Source organism: Prionailurus viverrinus, chromosome B3, assembly GCF_022837055.1.
Source record: "Prionailurus viverrinus isolate Anna chromosome B3, UM_Priviv_1.0, whole genome shotgun sequence".
In the NCBI taxonomy this organism is placed as follows: domain Eukaryota; kingdom Metazoa; phylum Chordata; class Mammalia; order Carnivora; family Felidae; genus Prionailurus; species Prionailurus viverrinus.
Window position 1 is genome coordinate 49170249 of NC_062566.1, and position 22052 is coordinate 49192300.

At 38.7% G+C, this 22052-nt stretch overlaps 2 protein-coding genes across 7 annotated transcripts in view; both read left to right on the top strand.

Annotated features, from left to right (window-relative positions):
- Positions 1-22052, top strand: part of GABPB1 (GA binding protein transcription factor subunit beta 1) — a 70717-nt gene that overhangs the window by 12264 nt on the left and 36401 nt on the right. The window contains exon 1 of one of the 6 annotated variants that reach the window (XM_047861877.1): positions 12894-13093. The exons of the other annotated variants lie outside the window; for them this stretch is intronic. The gene's annotated coding sequence lies outside the window, so the exon portion shown is untranslated. Of the gene's footprint in view, positions 1-12893; positions 13094-22052 lie in introns of those variants that run through there. 6 annotated transcript variants of the gene reach the window in all.
- LOC125167573 (40S ribosomal protein S15a-like) lies at positions 7807-8208 on the top strand. Its single transcript, XM_047861880.1, has one exon. It carries the CDS (start codon positions 7807-7809, stop codon positions 8134-8136), a length of 330 nt encoding a protein of 109 aa, XP_047717836.1. The 3' UTR covers positions 8137-8208.

Here is a 22052-nt window from a genome sequence, read left to right on the forward strand (position 1 = left end):
GTTTGTAATAGTGATAGTGTCCAGCCATAATAAACTAAGACCTATCCACACAACGGCATACTAAGCAGCTGTACAAAAAATGAGGAAGCTGTCTATGGACTAATGGGAAAAGATCTCCTGGATGTGTTAAGTAAAAAAGCCAGTGGAGAACAGTGTATGTAGTAATGCTACCATTTGGTAATAATAGAAATAGTGGAAAGATACTCATGAAACTAGTAAAGGTGATTATTTGTGGCTGTGGGGAAGGGTAATAGTGTAAGTGCTTCCATTGAGACTTTCAATGCATACATTTCTGTGTTTGGATTTTTGAGCTATATAAAACTGTTGCCTATTTGAGAAAAATGAAATTAAGAGAAAAAGAGATGTGAAGTAGACCCTATAGTCTTTGATGACCAATTGTATGTAGAGACATGAGGGAAGGAGGAAGTTAAGGGTAGCTCTCACATTTCTAATTCAGGGAGGTAAAAAAGGTCATAGCAACATCAGGGAGTATAGGAGGAAGATTAGGGTTTGGCCTGTGCATGGGAAGTTCTGGACTTAATATCCAGATGAATCCTTACTACTTCTTAGTTTAGTGTTTGTGTATGTATTTGTGTGTGTAATTTATGTACTTTAGATAAGGAACTTGAGCTTATTTTAAACATGAATATTAAATAATCATCAATAAATATTTTTTATCCTTAGATTACATTTCTGTTTTAGGTTTTATGGAGAACAGCTTTGTAATGACTTCATAATTTTACAGTTAAATAGGGACACTGGGATGCACAGATAGAATGTAGATAGAGAAATAGGGAATGTAGATCTGATAAATACAAAGCTTCTATGGGAATTAGGAACTTAATTTATTAGCATGGTTCTGATTTAATCACATCTTTTGGTATCAGAAATTCAAAGAAATAAACATAGCTTTGTATAAGGATGTGATCTTTAGGGTACCTGAGATTATACTGTAATATTTAAAACAATATTAAAACTGGTTTAGACAAGTTTATAGTAGAGCATGAAAGTTATTTTTTATATAGCATGCTTGGGAGTAAATGTATATTATGTAAGACAAGGAAGTTTAACCTTAATGGAGAAAAGGAGTCACAACATTCTGGGTACTGCCTAAAACAAGTTCATGCTATGTAATTTGGTATTTAAAATTTATTTGAATGAGTTATATTTCAGAATCTAATTTTGAGGCCCTAATTTATCCATACACCTTTTACCTGATTTCTGTTTGGCTAGAGTAAAAAAATAAAACGGGAGCACAGTAGATCACATACATGCCGGGACTTGCAGATGAATGTAGTAAATCTTCTCTAGGTTTATGTTAATAAGGACTTGGGTGTGGAATAGCAGTACAATAGAGCTGCTAAGTAATTCTTACTTGAGATTTAAAATTTTAACCGTTTTATATTTGAAGAAAAGACATCTTCTTTTAAAAATAACAAATAATGTTCTCTATATAATCCTGTAACACTTGCAGATGGTTTTGCTTTAGTGAGGGTGAAACTGTTCTGTCACCTCCAACCTATGCTTACTCCTTAACCCTTTGCCTTTCTCAGCACCACAGTCCTCTGGAGCTTTAGGAAACACAATTTGAGAAATGCTGGATTGGGGTGGGCTACAGTTTGGGCATGGATGGATTCTTACCTCATATATGTTTGTTTGTTTGTTTGTTTTGTTTTTAGCACACAGCACAAAATTTTATTCATAGAGTAAAAGGAATACATGAATAGATGTAAGATGTTCCTAGATGGTAAGTTTGAAGTTATAAATAAACCAATTCTTTGTACATTAATTCAGTATACATTTTTCTCTTAAGCCTCAAAGATCTCATCCACTCCTTTGGCTTTTAATGCCATTTTATATGCTGATGAGTCCTAAAAGTGTGCTTACAGCCCTGACCTCTCTTAAAAAAAAAAAAAAAAAAAAATTAATGTTCATTTATTTTTGAGAGAGACCAAGTGCAAGTGGGGGAGGGGCAGAGAGAGGGCAAGGGCGGGGAGGCACAGAACCCTAACCAGGCTCCAGGCTCAGAGCTGTCAGCACAGAGCCCAGTGTGGGGCTTGAACTCATGAACCACAAGGTCATGACCTGAGCTGAAGTCAGATGTTCAATCACCTGAGCCACCCATGCGCCCCAATGACCTTTCTTTTTGTACAGCCAAGTTCTCATTGGACATTTTCACCTGGACGACTTACAAGCCAAAACTTAACTCTTATTTTTCCACCTAAAGCGGATCCTATTCTAGAGTACCATCTCTATAAGTGGCACGTCTGTCTACTCATTTTTTAAAAAACTTATTTAAATCCAAGTTAACATATAGTGTAGTATTGGTTTCAGGGGTAGAATTTAGTGGTTCATCACTTACATATAATACCCAGTGCTCATTCCAACAAGTGCCTTCCTTAATGACCATCACCCATTAGCCCTTCCCCCCACCTCCCCCCACCCCCCACAGCAACCCTCAGTTTGTTCTCTGTATTTAAAAGTCTTATTGGGGCGCCTGGGTGGCGCAGTTGGTTGAGCGTCCGACTTCAGCCAGGTCACGATCTCGCGGTCCGTGAGTTCGAGCCCCGCGTCAGGCTCTGGGCTGATGGCTCAGAGCCTGGAGCCTGTTTCCGATTCTGTGTCTCCCTCTCTCTCTGCCCCTCCCGCGTTCATGCTCTGTCTCTCTCTGTCCCAAAAATAAATAAACGTTGAAAAAAAAAAATTTAAAAGTCTTATGATTTGCCTCCCCGTTTTTATCTTATTTTTCCTTTCTTTCCTCAATGTTCATGTTTTTTTTTTTTTTTTTAATTTTTTTTCAACGTTTATTTATTTTTGGGACAGAGAGAGACAGAGCATGAACGGGGGAGGGGCAGAGAGAGAGGGAGACACAGAATCGGAAACAGGCTCCAGGCTCTGAGCCATCAGCCCAGAGCCTGACGCGGGGCTAGAACTCCCGGACCACGAGATCGTGACCTGGCTGAAGTCGGACGCTCAACCCACTGCGCCACCCAGGCGCCCCATCAATGTTCATGTTTTGTTTAACTTCCACATATGAGTGAAATCATATATTTGTCTTTCTCTGACTTATTTCACATAGCATAATACACTCTAGTTCCATCCATGTTGTTGCAAATGCCAAGATTTCATTCTTTTCAATTGCTGAGTAATATTCCAGTGTGTGTATATGCACGTGCGCATACACACACACACACACACACACACACACACACACACACACACTAGAATGTTACTTGGCAATCAAAAAGAATGAAATCTTGCCATTTGCAACACACACACATCTTCTTTATCCATTCATCTGTCAATGGACCTTTGGGCTCTTTAAATAATTTGACTATTGTTGATACTGATAGTTAAATAATTTGACTATTGTTGACAATGTTATAAACATTGGGGTGCATGTGCCTCTGCACATCAGCATTTTTGTATCCTTTGCATAAATACCTAGTAGTGCAGTTGCTGGGTTGTAGAGTATTTCTATTTTTAATTTTTTTGAGGATCCTCCATATTGTTTTCCAGAGTGGCTGCATAAGTTTGCATTCCCACCAACAGTGCATAAGTTCTTTTTCTGCATCCTCACCAACATCTGTTGTTTCCTGAGTTGTTAATTGTAGCCATTCTGACAGGTGTGAGGTGGTATCTCGTTGTGGTTTTGATTCGTATTTCCTGGATGATGAGCATCTTTTCATGTCTCTTAGCCCTCTGGATGTCTTCTTTGGAAAAATGTTTATTCATGTCTTCTGCCCATTTCTTCACTGGATTATTTGTTTTTTGTATTTTGAGTGTGATGAGTTTTTTTTTTTTTTATAAATTTTGGATACTCTTTATCCAGTATGTTATCTGCAAATATCTTTTCCCATTCCATCCATTGCCTTTTAGTTTTGTTGATTGTTTCCTTCGCTGTGCAGAAGCTTTTCATCTTGCTGAGGTCCCAGTAGTTCCATTTTTGCTTTTATTTCCCTTGCCTCCAGAGACAGGTCTAGTAATAGAACTTGCTGTGGCTGAAGTCAAAGAGGTTGCTGCCTGTTTTCTCCTGTAGGATTTTGATGGTTTCCTGTCTCATATTTATAGGTCTTTCATCCATTTTGAATTTATTTTTGTGTGTGGTATAAGAAAGTGGTTCAGTTTCATTCTTCTGCATGTTGGTGTCCAGTTTTCCCAGCACCATTTTTTGAAGAGACTGTCTTTTTTCCATTGGATATTCTTTCCTGCTTTGTTGAAGATTAGTTGGCCATTACATTTGTGGGTCCATTTCTGTGTTCTGTATTTCTCATATAACTTTGATGTGTCCAGTTGAGTGAAAGGATGGTAATATCCCAGTATATAGAAATTAAGCATTAGTGGTTCTTAATCAAGTATATTTTACCTCCAGGGGACATTCAGCAATATGTAGAGACTTTTTTTTTGATGTCATAAAATGGGGGACAGGGTGGTGTTACTGGCATCTGATGGGTAGGGACTAGGGATGCTGCTAAATGTCATACAATGCATAGAAAAATCTGTGACAAAGTCGCAGTATGTCAGTACTGAGAGAAATCCTTGGTTAGTTGAATACCACCTATGTATGTAACACTGTTACAAAGTACTTACCGGTGCAAATGGCACTAAAAGAAAACCTTGTCTATATCCACAAGAAACTTATAACCTAGCTAAAGCATCTTAAACTTAGTAAGTTTGTGGCCAAACTCTTAAACATATTTTTTAATGTAAATTTATTTTTGAGAGAGTAAGAGAGAGAGAGAGACAGAGACAGAGCGCAAGCAGGGGAGGGGAAGAGAGAGAGGGAGACACAGAATCTGAAGTAGGCTCCAGGCTCTGAGCTGTCAGCATAGAGCCTGACGCAGAGCTCAAACTCAGGATCTGTGAGATCACGACCTGAGCTGAAGACAGACGCTTAACCAACTGAGCCACTAAGGCGCCCCAGGAAATACTCTTTATCTGTGCTGTCCAATATTATAGTCTTAAGCCACATAGGGCCATTGAACACTTGAAATGTGGCTAGTGTGATTGAGGTACTGAAGTTTGGTTTGTTTGTTTTGAGAGAGAGAGAGGAAATGTGAATGGGGGAGAGGTAGAGAGGGGGACAGAGGATCCAAATCCGGCTCTGCGCTGACAGCCGCAAGCCCGATGGAGGGCTTGAGCTCATGAACGGTGAGATCATGACCTGAGCTGAAGTCGGAGGCTCAACTGATGGAGCCACCCAGGTGCCCCAGGGTACTGAAGTGTGTGTTTGTTTGTTTTGAAAGAGAGCATGAGCAAGGCAAGGGCAGAGAGAGAGGGAGAGAGAATCTCAAGCAGGCTCTACACAGTGCAGAGCCTAATGTGGGGCTTGAACTCACAGGTCATGACCTGAGCCGAAATCAAGAGTCGGACTCAACCTGCTGAGCCACCCAGGCACCCCTGAAGTTTTAATTAAATAGCCATATGCATCATAGTAGTGCAGTTCTATAGGACATACTTGGGCAGAATGAAATTGATACCACATGGCAGGAAAGAAACGTATGAAGGACTGAAAAGTAAAGTGACACATATTTGGAAAATAAAAATGAATCTTAACTGCATAAAACAGAACGTCTAATGGATTAAAAGACAAGGCAATAGCAGAAGGGGAATAAAAGGTTCTAGGTTCTGAGGTCTTTGTATTATATAGAAGGAGGGTCAGTTTTAAAAATATCCTTTGTATGGGAAACTTTAAATATGTAAAAGCAAAGGAGAGTATAATGAAGCCCCCATGTATTTATGTATTCATTGGCCAATGATGATCAACTCAAGACTAAAATGGTTTCTTACATATTCTTCTTTGTTTTATTTTATTTTATTTTATTTTATTTTATTTTATTTTATTTATTTATTTATTTTTATTTTGAGAGAGCAAGCTCACTAGCAGGTGGGGAGAGAGAGAGAGAGGAAATCCCAAGCAGGCTTCTCACCATCAGTGTGGAGCCCAATGTGGGGCTCGAACCCACAAACCATGAGACCATGCCCTGAGCAAAAACCAAGAATTGGATGCTTAACTGACTGAGCCACCCGGTTGTCTCCCTCATTATTTTAAAAGTGATCCCAAGTATCACATTATTTAATCTATAAATATATTGTTTTTATCTCTAAAAATATATAAACTTAAACTATAATACAATTATCCAGAAAAATATAAACATAATTCCTTAATATCATTACATATTTAGGCAGTGTTAACATTTCCTCCATCTCCAAAATGATGTTTTTTTCTTTTCTTTTTTAGAGAGAGTGAGCTTGAGTTGGGGGAGGGTAGAGGGAGGGAGGGAGGGAGGGGGAGAGAGAGAGAGAGAGAGAGAGAGAGAGAGAGAGTGAGTATGAATCTCAAGCAGGCTCCACACCCAGTGCAGATCCCAATGATTATGACCTGAGCTAAATCAAGAGTCAGACATTTAGCCGACTAAGCCACCCAGGCTCCCCACAACTGCTGGTGGTTTTGTTTTTTTAATGCAACATTCACATTTATTGAAATATCTTATGGAACAAAAAAGGGGAGTACTGAACATCTAACAGCTGTAAACTTTCTCAGGTATTTCTTTATCCAAAATGATTTTTTTTTTTTTTTACCAACTTAATTTTTTAGGTCATAATAATTTTTTTAGGTCAGTTTTAGGTTCACAGCAAACTTGAGGGGAAAGTATTTTCCATACACCATCTGCCCCCATACATTGCATAACCTCCCCCATTATCAGTATCCCCACCAGAGTGGTACATTTGTTACAATTGATGAACCTACACTGACACATCATCGTCACCCAAAGTCCATAGTTTACATTATGATTCATACTAATGTTTTATGTTCTATGCATTTGGGCAAATGCATAATGACATGTGTTCGTCATCATGGTACCATACCGAGTATTTTTACTGCTCCATAAAAAAAAGATTTTAAAAATTTACATTTAGTTTCTTCAAATTGTAATCCAAACAGGGTCCACACATTGCCATTGACTGATGCTTGCTTAGGTCTTTATTTATTTTTTTAATGTTTATTTCTTTAAAAGTTTGTTTTTAACATTTATTTTTGAGATAAATCTTGAGCGAGGGAGGGGCAGAGAGAGAGAGAGGAAGTCACAGACTCGGCAGCAGGCTCCAGGTTCTATGCTGTCAGCACAGAGCCCGATGTAGGGCTTGAACTCACGGACTGCAGGATCATGACCTGAGCCGAAGTTGGACGCCCAACTGACTGAGCCACCCAGGCACCCCTTTAATGTTTATTTATTACTGAGAGAGTGCAAGCGGGACAGAGGATTAGAAGCAGGCTTCTAGCATACAGCAGAGAGCCTGATGTGGGGCTCAAGTGCAGGAACCACATGATCTGAGCTGAAGTCAAGAGTCAAACTCTTAACCGACTGAGCCGTTTAGGTGCCCCTGCTTAGGTCTTTTAAAGCAAGATTTTGGTTAACTCTAGACTTTTAATGCATGGTATAATTCTTAGGGAACCACTGCAAGAAAAATAGAGGCTGTAACTTCCAAATCAGTAGAAGAAATAGATGAAATGTTAAAAAAGAATCAGTCCAAAAGAAGACAGAGAAAAGAAACTGAACAGGTAACAAATGGAGAGAGCACAAAATTAGATGCTAGATTTAAACCTAGTTAAAGGTAAAAAGTAAATAATTGCACAGGTATCTTCCTAGCCTAAGGCATCATCAGCTGTTGCCTCCAATAATTTCCTAAGTAGTATTCCCGCCTCAATTCTTGCCTCCCTCTATGTACTACCCATATAATAACAGGAGTAGTTTTAAAAAAATGTAAATCAGCTCTTTTCTGCCATCTTTCTGTGCCACCGTAATGATGCACATAAATGTCCTGGCAGATTCTCTCAAGAGTATTAACAATGCCAAAAAGAGAGGCAAACACCAGGTTCTTATCAGGCCATACTCCAAAGTCATAGCTGTGATGATGAGGCATGGTTACGCTGGCGATTTTGAAATCGTTGATGATCACAGAGCTGGGAAAATTGCTGGGAACTTCATGGGCAGGTTAAACTGTGGAGTGATCAGCCCCAGATTTGATGGGCAACTCAAAGATGTAGAAAAATGGCAGAATAATCTCCTGTCTAGCCAATTTGCTTTCATTGTACTAACCTCAGCTGGCATCATGGACCATGAAGAAGGATGAAACACACCGGAGGGAATATCCTGGGATTTTTTTCTAGGGATATAATACATATGTGCAAATAAAATGCCTCAATGGACCATATATATATATACACATATGCATGCATATAAATCATATCACAACACTCTCCTGTTGAAAACATTCCAACAACTTCCTGGTAAATTCAGTGAAGTCCATACTTAGTAGTGCCTGTAACACCCTACATGATGTGGTCCATTTCTGTTTCTGTGACTGCATATCCTGCTATCATTTTTCACTCAAGCTTAGGGCCCTTAAACTTGCTGTGCCATCTCCCTGGATCACCAGGAGCAGTCAGAATTCTTAGTTCTTTTTTTTTTTTTTTTTTTAAATTTTTTTTTTTTCAGCGTTTATTTATTTTTTTGGGACAGAGAGAGACAGAGCATGAACAGGGGAGGGGCAGAGAGAGAGGGAGACACAGAATCGGAAACAGGCTCCAGGCTCTGAGCCATCAGCCCAGAGCCTGATGCGGGGCTCGAACCCACAGACCGCAAGATCGTGACCTGGTTGAAGTCGGACACTTAACCGACTGCGCCACCCAGGCGCCCCAGAATTCTTAGTTCTTAAAAAAAAGCAGCTTAGTTCTAAAAACCAGAAACCACCTCTGGTTAATTTAGCAGAAAAGGAATTTGTCACAGGAAGAAACCACCACTGTCAATGGAATCTGCTTCCATTCTTGCCATAATGGATTCTATATACTTGCTGCTTTTTTATGCATTTATTTCCTAAGTTATAGTCCATCCTGGACGTTTCTTTATTGGAGTGGAGGTCATGTAACTGCACCCTAGCTGCATGGAAAGCTGGAAAAGCAAATATTTAGCTTCACTAGTAGGTAGAAGTTTCTGGCTTCTTTCAGGACTCATCAGAGGGGAATTCCTTGGACATCTGAAGATGTTTTGATGCTGAGCCAAAAGAGTGACCTGTCCTTTATGATGCTTTTCTCAGGAATCCTTCCTTGCTTTGCTTCCTCCCTTAATTCACATTTCTACTCAAATGTCCTCTCCTCGAAGAGGCCTTTCCTTAGACTTTGTCTAAAATGGTGATTCCCCATCTCTAATCCAGTATTTTCTCTTTTCTTATTCTGCCTTACATTTTCTTCATAGTACCACTGTTACTGATTGATTAATTGGTAGCCTCTTCCCCAGGAACACAAGCTCCATGAGGGTAGAGACTTGTTTCTGTTTACCTTTCTGTTGGCACATATATGCTTAGTAAACATTTGTTTAATGAATGAAGGGAAAACATAGATAATGCTATAAATACCTGAGAAAATTTAAAGGGAAGGATTATTGAGGAATTAGCTCATTTAAGGAAGGTTTATTGGAGGGATGCTTGGGTAGCTCAGTTGGTTGAGCATCTGACTTCGACTTTGGATCAGGTCATGATCTTGCAGTTTTGAGTTTGAGCCCCACATTGGGCTCTGTGCTGACAGTTCGGAGCCTGGAGCCTGCTTCAGATTCTGTGTCTCCGTCTCTCTCTGTCCCTTCCCGGCTCATTCTCCCACCTTCTCTCTTTCAAGAATAAATGAACATTAAAAAAATTTTAAAAGAAAGTTTATTGGAGAAGAGAAATTTTTAAAATGGGCTTTGATTGGAGGATTTGGAGAGAAGGAAGGTAGCTATCTAAACTGGGCAAATAGCATGAGGGAAGGCATTGGGTATGGAGTAAGGTGGACACGTATTGAATAAGAATTGTTTAGAATCTGATGGCTATCAGGGTCCTTTAAGAGGTGGGAATTGAGAAAAGTGGACAAGGTGAAGGTGTGAGGTTACAGCAGGTGATAGAGGGCCTTGAACTAATAATAAGGTGGTCTTTTACTTGCTGGAGAGTAAAAGATGACTAGTTTTTTTTTTTTTTTTAATTAAAAATAAACTGGTATTTTCACATAGTATTATGCAGGCGTAAAATAGAATGAGGTAAATCTCTGGAGAATTGGGGCGCCTGGGTGGCGCAGTCGGTTAAGCGTCCGACTTCAGCCAGGTCACGATCTCGCGGTCCGTGGGTTCGAGCCCCGCGTCAGGCTATGGGCTGATGGCTCAGAGCCTGGAGCCTGTTTCCGATTCTGTGTCTCCCTCTCTCTCTGCCCCTCCCCTGTTCATGCTCTGTCTCTCTCTGTCTCAAAAATAAACGTTGAAAAAAAAATTAAAAAAAAAATCTCTGGAGAATTTTCTGGGAAATATATTAAGTGGAAAAAAAAGCTAAGTGCAGAACAGTGTATGTAGTATACTCTCTTGGTATATGAAGTGTGTGTGTGCGAGTAAGAATATATATACTAATTTGTTTATGTTTCAAAAAGAAAAACTGAAAAGCCAAACCAGAAATTAATAAAATGGTTACCTTGGGGTGGGGAAGAGGGAGGGAGAGGGAATGATGTGAAGGAAATAGGAATGGAAGTGAGATTCCTGTTTAGTTTTGACTTTTGAATTATGTAAATATTTTACACATTCAAAAATTACAATTAAATGAAAATAAAAACAATCTCTAAAATTGGGAACAAACTTAAAAAAATGAACCTATTGTATATCAAAATAGTTCTTTAAATACATGGAGAAAAACACACTCAAGTGACTTTTGAGCTCTATATCAAATGGCATATATGCTAAGGACAAAAAGAACTGCAGAGAAATCTTAAACCTCATTCATTTTATTGCTAGTTGTAATGTTGATGTTTTTATTATGATACCATTGGATACATGTTTAGGTTAAAGCCAATAAATAAGATTGTATGCTTATATGTTAGAAGTCAATAGAAATACAAAATCAAAGGAGCTAGGCAAAAAAGGATATTTATAATGTTGAACTTGAATTATAAATGTCAGTATGAATTCAGGATTTAAAATATGTATATTTCTTTATTTTTAAATTTTTTTAAATGTTTATTCATTTTTGAGAGACACAGAGAGATAGAGCATGAATGGGGGAGGGGCAGAGAGAGAGGGAGACACAGAATCTGAAGGAGGATCCAGGCTGTGAGTTGTCAGCACAGAGTCTGACATGGGCTGGAACTCACCAACCATGAGATCATGACCTGAGCCGGTCAGACGTTTAACTGACTGAGCCACCCAGGCACCCCAAAATATCCATATTTCTTAATTCCATCCATATATATATTTCTTTCTTAGATGTGTCCTCTGAAAGGATCTTGAAAGTGTGTCACTTTCGTAGATAATAAGTACTTGTATTACCTCAGTTTTGTTCTTTAAATACTTTATTGAAGAAATAACTGGTTCCAGGACTGAGGCAGGGAACGTACATAGTGAACCTAGGACAATTTGTGCCAGAAGCAAGAAACCTTTCAAAGACACAAGAAAAGCCTACCTGAAGAGGCTCTTTTTGGCCAAAATTGAGACAATTTGAACATAAAAAAGAATAAGGAGAATAATTTGAAACAATATATAATAAAAAAAAACAAATGGAGATGGCTATTACCTATTCTTTACTCTGAAGATTGGTAATTTAACAATTGAACTGTCTTTTTTGGTAGAAATTTGCATGGTGCCAAAGTAACACTCCACAGAATACTAGTTGGTCTCTAAACAATAAAACTTTACAGTGGAAGGATCAGGCTTATTACCAGCTTTGTTATTAATCTTGGCATCACTAACAATGAGCCAAAAAATATGTGCATCCTGATGTGATTCAATATCAAATAGACTGCATCAACTGAAGTATTTTTTTAATGTTTATTTATTTATTTTGAGAGAGAGAGAGAGAGCAGTGGAGGGGCAGAGAGGGAGAGAGAGAGAGAGAGAGAGAGAGAGAGAGAGAGAGAATCTCAAGCACATTCTGCACTGTCCACACAGAGCCTGACATGGGGCTCCATCCCACTAATCATGAGATCGTGAACTCAGCTGAAATCAAGAATTGGATGCTTGACCGGCTAAACCACCCAGGCACGCCTGAAGTAATTTTGTAGAACATTTAAAATCTGAATTTAGTCGGACTTTTCAGACTTTCAGTTTATAAGTAATATGGGAGATGAAAGAAATTAAACACCACCTTAGATGAAGCAATCAGAAAAATACAGAATGTGAGATATAGATGAACTGGCCATTTAATGTCATAGGAGAGGAAAACAAGGGTAGCAGGGGGCGGGGGGGGGGGGGGGAGAGGAGGAAACTGTCCGAGCATATAATTAATCTAGAGATATAACAACCAAATGCAGTATGTGCCAGCTGTAAAGTACATTTTTTTTAGAAAGGAGTAGGATGAAGCAAGATGGCCAACTTTTAATTTAGAATGTGGGTGATGGGCATATGGGTGTGTGTGTTTGTGTATATACACACATATATTCATTTATATGCATACATATACACTTTTCTATATTTAAAAGATTTTATAATAAAAACTTAAAAATATTTTCCTGTTTATGGACACTTAGGTTGTTTGTAGTTTCTTTTTCTTCAATTACAAATAATGTTTCTGTAAACATTCCTATACATGCTTCCTTTCCTTGTGTACATGTTAAGGAGATACGGCAACTTTCTAGTAGTGGAATCCTGGATCAGGGTAGACGTACCTTCAACTCTGCTAAATATTGATAATTTGTTCTTCAAATGGTTGTATTGATGAGGTTTTTAGACAAGAGGATTATGAAATGTATGTCTTCCCTATTAAGTGATGAATTCTTTGAGTGTAGGTACCATGTAGAGACTCATAAAGAAATGTTTGAGTTGAACGAACTTGTATTTTAGTGGGACTGCCTGGTAGCAGGATGAGAAATTAGGATTAGGTCAGCTAAGAGGGTATTGTGATGTTTAAGGTATGAGGCAGTGAGTGTGTAAGACTGGAGGTAGTAGAGAGGAAGGGATGAATATTAGAAATCTTGGAGAGAAAGGATTGAAGTATATGTGCTTTTATTGTCAGGTAGGATATTGATGATTCACTGTTGTGACTTCTAATACCCAGTAGTTTGTTGGCTTCACTTTATAGTAAAGAGGTAAGTTATGCTTCCCTATTAACTCAAAACCATCTACTGACCTAGTTCTAGTAGAGTTCTAGCCTTTTCTTCATCCTCTGCTTGCACTCTTTTTAAGCCTCAGTCTTTTCCTGGGATAAAGATATTGATTTAAAAGAGACTAGTAGTTGAATGGGGTAAAGGGGCAGTGGGTTGCAAAGATGGAAGAATTTATGTAGTAATATGGGTAGAATTTGTGGGTAGCTTCATTCCCAAGTCAGTTTGTGAAGTCTTCCTAGGACAGAGGATATCTTCCTGTAGTTTTTAAGGGGAAAGTTTATCCAGTGTTATAACAGAGGTAATTAATCAGATGTAGTTTTTTCTAAGAGAATGTCCTATATCTTATTTTAAAATGTTGCAACTTTTTGTAAATTGTAAAGTTGGTGCCTTCAAGAAGTTTTGATTAATGGTTCTAGAATAGCTTTTTCCAACAGAAATATAATGTGAGGAGCATATTTAAAATTTTAGAGCAGCCACATTAAAAAAAGGTGAAATTAATTTTAATAATATATTACATTTAATCCCATATACCCAAAATATTACCATTTTAACATGTAATTGATATAAGTTATTAATGAGATATTTTGTATTCTTTTTTGGTACTAAGTCTTCAGAATCTGTTGTGTTATAGCACAGCTCCATTTGGACTAGCTACATTTCAGTGCCCACTATAATTATGGCTAGTGGCTACTGTATTGGACAGCTCAGTTCTAGAACATACTCAGATGAAACGTTTGAACTCAGTTTGATGCTGATTTGACCCACTGTCATTGAGGGTGGCCATGAGCTGATCTTGCTTCATAGACCTGTTGCTGGTTATTAGATAAATTCTGGCTCCCTGTCCAAATCTTCCTGTCCAAGAGTGATTTTGAGGGTCCCAGACAAAGCCATTATCCAGATTTACTGATTATATTCACACTTTTCCCTTTTGCCTCAGAAAACCTAGAACTGACCTTGGACTGTTTTGAAACAAATCTGTCAATTTGAGTTGCTGCCAATAAAAAGAATATTCAAGCGAGTTCTAATCTCACTCATTTGTAAGGATTTTAGTTACAACAAGGCTGACAGGAATTCAGCGAGCATTTTATTGATTGTGGTATTTCTTAGAATTTGTGACACTGTCAGCCTTGTTTGCATTTTTAAAGTCAAACGTTATGACTCTTGGTTATCTGAGGTATTTCTGGAGTTTCTACTGTGTGCTAAATGTTTATTCAATGAATGTTTTTGAGCATTTACCATACTTTAGGCACAGTGACAACTTGTAGCCAAGTAAACAGGCACATTTAGTGTGGTCTGATAAATGCTATGATAGAAACTTCATATGCTAGGAGAAAACAAGGAAGGACACTTCAGTTAATTTTGGGGCATCAGGAATGGCTTCTCTGAGGAGATAAGCTGAACTCTGAAGGACAGGTAGGAATAAATATGGCAATAGTGGGTGTGGAGAAGAGAAGATTCTTCCTGGCAGAGGGAATATTTTTTATAGATATCCAACAGTGAGACAAAGAACCAAGTACAACATTTTTCCTGTAATTCAGAATTCAGTGTGAGAGGTAGTGAGTAGTGTACATGGGATGGTGGCAACAGATCCCAAATGTGAAAGGCCTGGACTCTTATGGCAGAGTTTGACATTTTTGTTGTTGTTGTTGAGAGAGAGAGAGCACGCGTGCGCACACACAAGCTGGGGAGGTGCAGAGGGAATCTCAAGCAGGCTCTGAGCTGTCGGCACAGAGCCTAATGTGGACCTCGATCTCACGAATCATGAGATCATGACCGGAGCCAAAACTGAGTCCAGTGCTTCCGACTGAGCCACCTAGGTGCCCCAGAGAGTTTGACTTTAACTGAGTTAACTGAGGAAGAACGTGATTTCATTTAAGGATGACTAAGAAGTTTGGTATTAGAATGGAGAATAAATTAGAGGAAGACAAGACTGAGGCATAGACACTAATTTAGAGGTGTCCTAGGAGAGAAAGGATGGAGATGAGCAAAGATTGAGGCAGAGAGACAAGACTGTCAACATATATTTATTCAAGGCCTACTTTCTAGCATTGGAAAGAGGTAGAAGAATTTAAGAGACATTTAGGAGGTAAAAGTGACAGGTCTTAATGATTGATTGGAATTGAAATGGGTAGAAGAAAGGGGTCAAGGACGATTCCAAAGTTTCTGATCTACAAAACAAGCCACTACTTGGACAGATTGACTTTTTTTTTTTTTTAAATGTTTTATTTACTTTTGAGGGGGGGGGGGGAGAGAATGAGCGGGGGAGGGTCAGGGAGAGAGGGAGAATCCATGAAGCAGGCTCCAGGCTCTGAGCTGTCAGCACAGAGCCCAACATGGGCTCAAACCTGTGAACCACAAGATCGTGACCGGGGCCAAAGTCAGATACTTAACTGACTGAGCCACCCGGGCACCCCAGCTTGATTTTTAAAGTACCTTGGAATCTATAGGTGGAGGCATCTATCCAGTTGAACATTTGAGTCTAGTGCTTGGACAGAGTCTAGGACTGAAGATAGATTTGGAAGTCATCAGGTAATCTTGGCTAAGAAAGATAAACTTTCTAGAGGAGAGAATGTAGAGAATGAAAAAGAGGGCTGAAAAATGACACACTGAAACTGCCAATATTTAAGGGGAAGAGAAAAGGGATCCAGTTGAAAGACACATAAGCTACCATCCTTGCCTCTAAGCATTTTATAATTTAAGTGAGACACATAAACATGAATCATTTGGTGACCAGTGCAAGTCAGAGTCTAATTTGATGCCAACTTTTATTGTACCACCTCTTGTATTTTATGTGAAATGAAGTTAAGTGTATAAAGGAAGTGGTTAGTATTTAGGCCAGGGAGTAGCATTGGTAGTGCATGCATTCAGTGGGGACATCTAGCCTGTGGTCACTAGAAGGACTCAGATGATGGCATATTGCATAGTATGTGTATTGCCTGTGTTGTGAATGTGGACTCTGGAGCCATTCAGCCTTGGTTATTCTCCACTAGCAGTATGACCTTGGGCATGTAATTTCTATGACTCAGTTTTCTCAGCAATACAATGATGATGATGATAATTCTGACTTGAAGGTATTGTGAAATTGAATGAGTTAGTATGTGAAAATTCTTAGACTGTGTCTGGCACAATCTCTCTTGTTGTTTTCTCTATATATATGTACATACACATACATGGATGGCTGTGTTATACTTTACTATGTTACACCCACTATATGTGTATATGTAGTATTATATACATGTTAGGAATTATCATCATTTAATAAATGGCGTGTCTGATGAGGGCTCATGATTTGGGCAGGATAGGTAGGCACCAGAGAAGAAATGTTCCCTCTATGAAACTTAATGTGAACATACATGGTTTTTAAACAGGCTTTCACTGGTAAAGTGGGTGAAAAAACGGTATGAGAATCCCCTTTCCTTCTGATTCCCAGTTGGAAGCAAAGAATGCCCTTTTAATAGAAGGCTTTAAAGATGTTAAAGCCTTTGTGTGTTATGTTATCCCTGTGTGATAGTGGGATTTCCTCAAGTCATATTTTCTCAAGAAAAGTTATTCTGGAAGGAAGTTTTTCATCAGCTTTGTGAGTATGAGTTCACTGGATCCTTGGCTTTAACTTTGGGAAAATATAGATCTGGAATCAAAGTTCTGGCTTTGGGGATTGGGAACCTTGTGGAGCAGCAGTCATTTTATACTGATAGTGGGAGTGTAAATTGGTATAATCTTTTGGTGATAATTTGGTAGTGTCTATCACAATTAAAATGTGAATGTAGGGGCACATGGGTGGCTCAGTTGGTTACGCATCCGATTTCAGCTCAGGTCATGATCTCACATTTTGTGAGTTTGAGCCCCGTGTGGGGCTCTGTGCTAACAGCTTGGGGCCTGGAGCCTGCTTTGGGTTCTGTGTCTCCCTTTCTCTCTGCCCCTTCCCCACTCATGCTGTGTCTCTCTGTCTGTCTCTCTCTCAAAAATAAAGATTACAATAATTTTTTTAATGTGATGTTAAAAATGTAGCAATTATACTTCTTTTGTAAAAAATTTTTTAAAGATTATTTTTTTATTTTAGAGAGAGAGAGAGAGCATGAGTGGGGGAGAGGGGCAGAGGGAGAGAAAGAGAAAGAGCGAGAATCCCAAGCAGGCTCCATGCTCTGCACTCAGCAAGGTGCCTGATGTGGGGCCCAATCCTATAACTGTGAGATCTTGACCTGAGCTGAAACCGAGAGTTGGACACTCAACCAACTGAGCCACCCACGCGGCCCTAGCAAAATTATGCTTTCTAGAATAGTTTTCATAAAAGTGCTAACCCAAGTGTATGGGTTTGTTACAGCACTATTTGTAAAGATGAAAAATGAAAATTGATTGAATAATTAATGTATTCATATTCCATATATTTATTTCTTATTTCTGTAGTGTAATAGTTTCCTATTTTCTGTAACAAATTACCATAAACTTAGTGCCTTAAAACGACACAAATTTATTATTTTACAGTTATGGAGGTCTGAAGACTCAGAATTAAGATTTTAGTAGGGTTGTGTTCCTTCTGGAGGCTCCAGGGGAGAATCTGTTTTCTTTCCTTTTCTAGTTTTTAAAGACTGCCTGCATTTCTTGGCTGGTGCAGCACCCCCCTCCCACCATCTTCAAGGCTAGCAGCTATAGCAGCTTCAAATCTGTCTCTCTTCTCTCTGTTCTCTGCAACCTTCTCTTTGATCCTGACCCTCCAACCTTCCTCGTATAAGGACTCTTCTGATTGCATTAGGCCCATCTAGATAATCCAGGATCTTCCTATATCAAGATCTTTATTGACATTTTGACAATATTTATTCTTCCAATCCATGAGCAGGGAATGTCTTTCCATTTCTTTATATCTTCTTCAATTACCTTCATAAGCTTTCTATAGTTTTCAGCATACAGATCTTTTACATCTTTGGTTAGATTTATGCCTAGGTATTTTATGCTTCTTGGTGCAATTGTGAATGGGATCAGTTTCTTTATTTGTCTTTCTGTTGCTTCATTGTTAGTGTATAAGATTGCAACTGATTTCTGTACATTGATTTTGTATCCTGCGACTTTGCTGAATTCATGTATCAGTTCTAGCAGACTTTTGGTGGAGTCTGTCGGATTTTCCATGTATAATATCATGTCATCTGCAAAAAGCGAAAGCTTGACTTCATCTTTGCCAATTTTGATGCCTTTGATTTCCTTTTGTTGTCTGATTGCTGATGCTAGAACTTCCAACACTATGTTAAACAACAGCAAAGCTATCTACACATTCAATGCAATCCCAATTAAAATTGCACTAACATTCTTCTCGAAACTAGAACAAGCAATCCTAAAATTCATATGGAACCACAAAAGACCCCGAATAGCCAAAGTAATTTTGAAGAAGAAGACCAAAGCAGGAGGCATCACAATCCCAGACTTTAGCCTCTACTACAAAGCTGTCATCATCAAGACAGCATGGTATTGGCACAAAAACAGACACATAGACCAATGGAATAGAATAGAAACCCCAGAACTAGACCCACAAATGTATGGCCAACTAATCTTTGACAAAGCAGGAAAGAACATCCAATGGAAAAAAGACAATCTCTTTAACAAATGGTGCTGGGAGAACTGGACAGCAACATGCAGAAGGTTGAAACTAGACCACTTTCTCACACCATTCACAAAAATAAACTCAAAATGGATAAAGGACCTGAATGTGAGACAGGAAACCATCAAAACCCTAGAGGAGAAAGCAGGAAAAGACCTCTCTGACCTCAGCCGTAGCAATCTCTTACTCGACACATCCCCAAAGGCAAGGGAATTAAAAGCAAAAATGAATTACTGGGACCTTATGAAGATAAAAAGCTTCTGCACAGCAAAGGAAACAACCAACAAAACTAAAAGGCAACCAACGGAATGGGAAAAGATATTTGCAAATGACATATCGGACAAAGGGCTAGTATCCAAAATCTATAAAGAGCTCACCAAACTCCACACCTGAAAAACAAATAACCCAGTGAAGAAATGGGCAGAAAACATGAATAGACACTTCTCTAAAGAAGACATCTGGATGGCCAACAGGCACATGAAAAAGATGTTCAACGTCGCTCCTTATCAGGGAAATACAAATCAAAACCACACTCAGGTATCACCTCACGCCAGTCAGAGTGGCCAAAATGAACAAATCAGGAGACTATAGGTGCTGGAGAGGATGTGGAGAAACGGGAACCCTCTTGTACTGTTGGTGGGAATGCAAATTGGTGCAGCCGCTCTGGAAAGTAGTGTGGAGTTCCTCAGAAAATTAAAAATAGACCTACCCTATGACCCAGCAATAGCACTGCTAGGAATTTACCCAAGGGATACAGGAGTACTGATGCATAGGGGCACTTGTACCCCAATGTTTATAGCAGCACTCTCAACAATAGCCAAATTATGGAAAGAGCCTAAATGTCCATCAACTGATGAATGGATAAAGAAATTGTGGTTTATATACACAATGGAATACTACGTGGCAATGAGAAAGAATGAAATATGGCCTTTTGTAGCAACGTGGATGGAACTGGAGAGTGTGATGCTAAGTGAAATAAGCCATACAGAGAAAGACAGATGCCATATGGTTTCACTCTTAATGTGGATCTTGAGAAACTTAACAGAAACCCATGGGGGAGGGGAAGAAAAAAAAAAAAAAGAGGTTAGAGTGGGAGAGAGCCAAAGCATAAGAGACTGTTAAAAACTGAGAACAAACTGAGGGTTGATAGGGGGTGGGAGGGAGGGGAGGGTGGGTGATGGGTATTGAGGAGGGCACCTTTTGGGATGAGCACTGGGTGTTGTATGGAAACCAATTTGACAATAAATTTCATATATTGAAAAATAAATAAATAAATGTCTGGCCAACTCTAAAAAAAAAAAAATCTTTAATTTAATCATACCCGGAAAGTCCTTTTTGCCATGTAAGCTAACAGCTAACATTCACAGATTCTGGGAATTAAGATCTAGACATCTTTGTGGGGAGCATTATTCAGCCTACCACACTTCGTAAAACTGTGCAGCCAGTAAAAATGTTTTTATCTGTGTGCACTTAGATGTCACTGATAAAACAAGAGGATCCCTGTTAAGTGGAAAGAAGCAAGTTGCAAAACCATATAGTATGATCCCTTTTTATGTTTTTTGTTTGTTTAAAAAGAAGTCTTGTGCCTATGTGTGTTCCTGTAGGCATAGAAAAGATCTGGAAGGCTACACACTAAACATTTAAATTGTTGTAACTTCTGGGGAATAAGACCACAGGGAAGTGTGGGGATGACTTTGAATTTGAATGTTACATTTTTAATATACAGTGAAAATGTATTTATTACAATTTTATTTTTATGAAAGTATACATGTACATAGTTGAAAAAGTAAAAAATACAAGGTTTTATAGTGAAAACAAAAAACCACACACAAACAGAAAACAATAACCCTGAGTCCCTTGTGTTATTCCTTCTCACCCCAGAACCCTCTTTCCCAGAGGTATCCATTCTTTCTTTTCACTTTTTCCCCCTAGTATTTCCCTCCATGTTTCTAAATAACAAGCTTATGCTATTAATTGATTTTTCTGTTTTGGGTATCTTTGACTTCCTACTTATGAAGATGAAGCTTTGGCTATCTTTTTAAAAAAAATTTTTTTTTCCAACATTTATTTATTTTTGGGACAGAGAGAGACAGAGCATGAACGGGGGAGGGGCAGAGAGAGAGGGAGACACAGAATCGGAAACAGGCTCCAGGCTCTGAGCCATCAGCCCAGAGCCTGACGCGGGGCTAGAACTCCTGGACCACGAGATCGTGACCTGGCTGAAGTCGGACGCTCAACCGACTGCGCCACCCAGGCGCCCCGAAGCTTTGGCTATCTTAAACCAAACCACCTCTAAGCATATTTTTCCTCACTCTTCATCTTCTTAATAGAAGTGCACCAAAAATTTTCCTGGATTAGTGTTCAATGGTTATTATAATCCTGGAACTACCATTTTTTACTAACCCATGCCATATTGGGATTACATTTTCTTTCTTCTATAGGTTTTTGTTTTCTTCCCTCTAAAAAACAAATTGTGTAGTTTTTTCTTTTGCCTTACTTTTCTTGTATCCATCATTAACCCATCTCAAATTCCCCACAGGAAATCTCACTCTTTTCCTGGCAGTCTTACTAGCTTATCTTTTCCTTGAAGACCTTCTTCTGGAACCTCTGTCCTCTGGCTCCAGTCTGGATTTACTTTCCGGGTCTCTGGTCCAGCACATCTTGGGGTCTCCTTTACCATTATCTTGAGGATCCTCTTCACCCTATTTATGTTAGATCCCTTATTTCCTTGATTCTTGTTTCTGGTTTACTCCTGGTTTTGGAGGACTACGTCTTCTAGTGGCTTTCTGAAATAAGGGTCTGTGGGAGATGATTTTTCTTTAGACGTTTTATGTTTGAAAGTGTCATTTCATTTTTAAGTTAAAAAAAAGTAAAAAAAAAAAACCACTATACAAAATGGGAAAGGGAGAAAAATCCAAATATACCAGAGTTCATATGATTATTTTTCTTCAAAGGAATTGCACAGAGAAAGACTTAAAGGGCACGTTCTTTTATATCCCAGCAGATTCCCAGTGTTCTCTAATTTAGAACGCAAGAGTTAAGAAATACGGGTCTTCTCTTTAGACTAAAACTAGTGCTCTTTGGTAAATCCTTTAACTTTTTGTTTGTCTCCTTTGCAAAATGGAGACCATGACTATTGTGGTAAGGCTATTTAGTTACCTGAGACAATGTAGATAAAGATTTAGCAAGATGCCAGGTGCTACTTTTATTATCAGTATTATTTTCTTATGAGAATATAGGGAACTAAATTCTCATGCCCAACGATATCTTCCTACATATAGTTATGCACATGACTGTAATTACTTAATTTTACTTAGAGTCACATTTTACATGCTTTAACTGTTACATAGTATT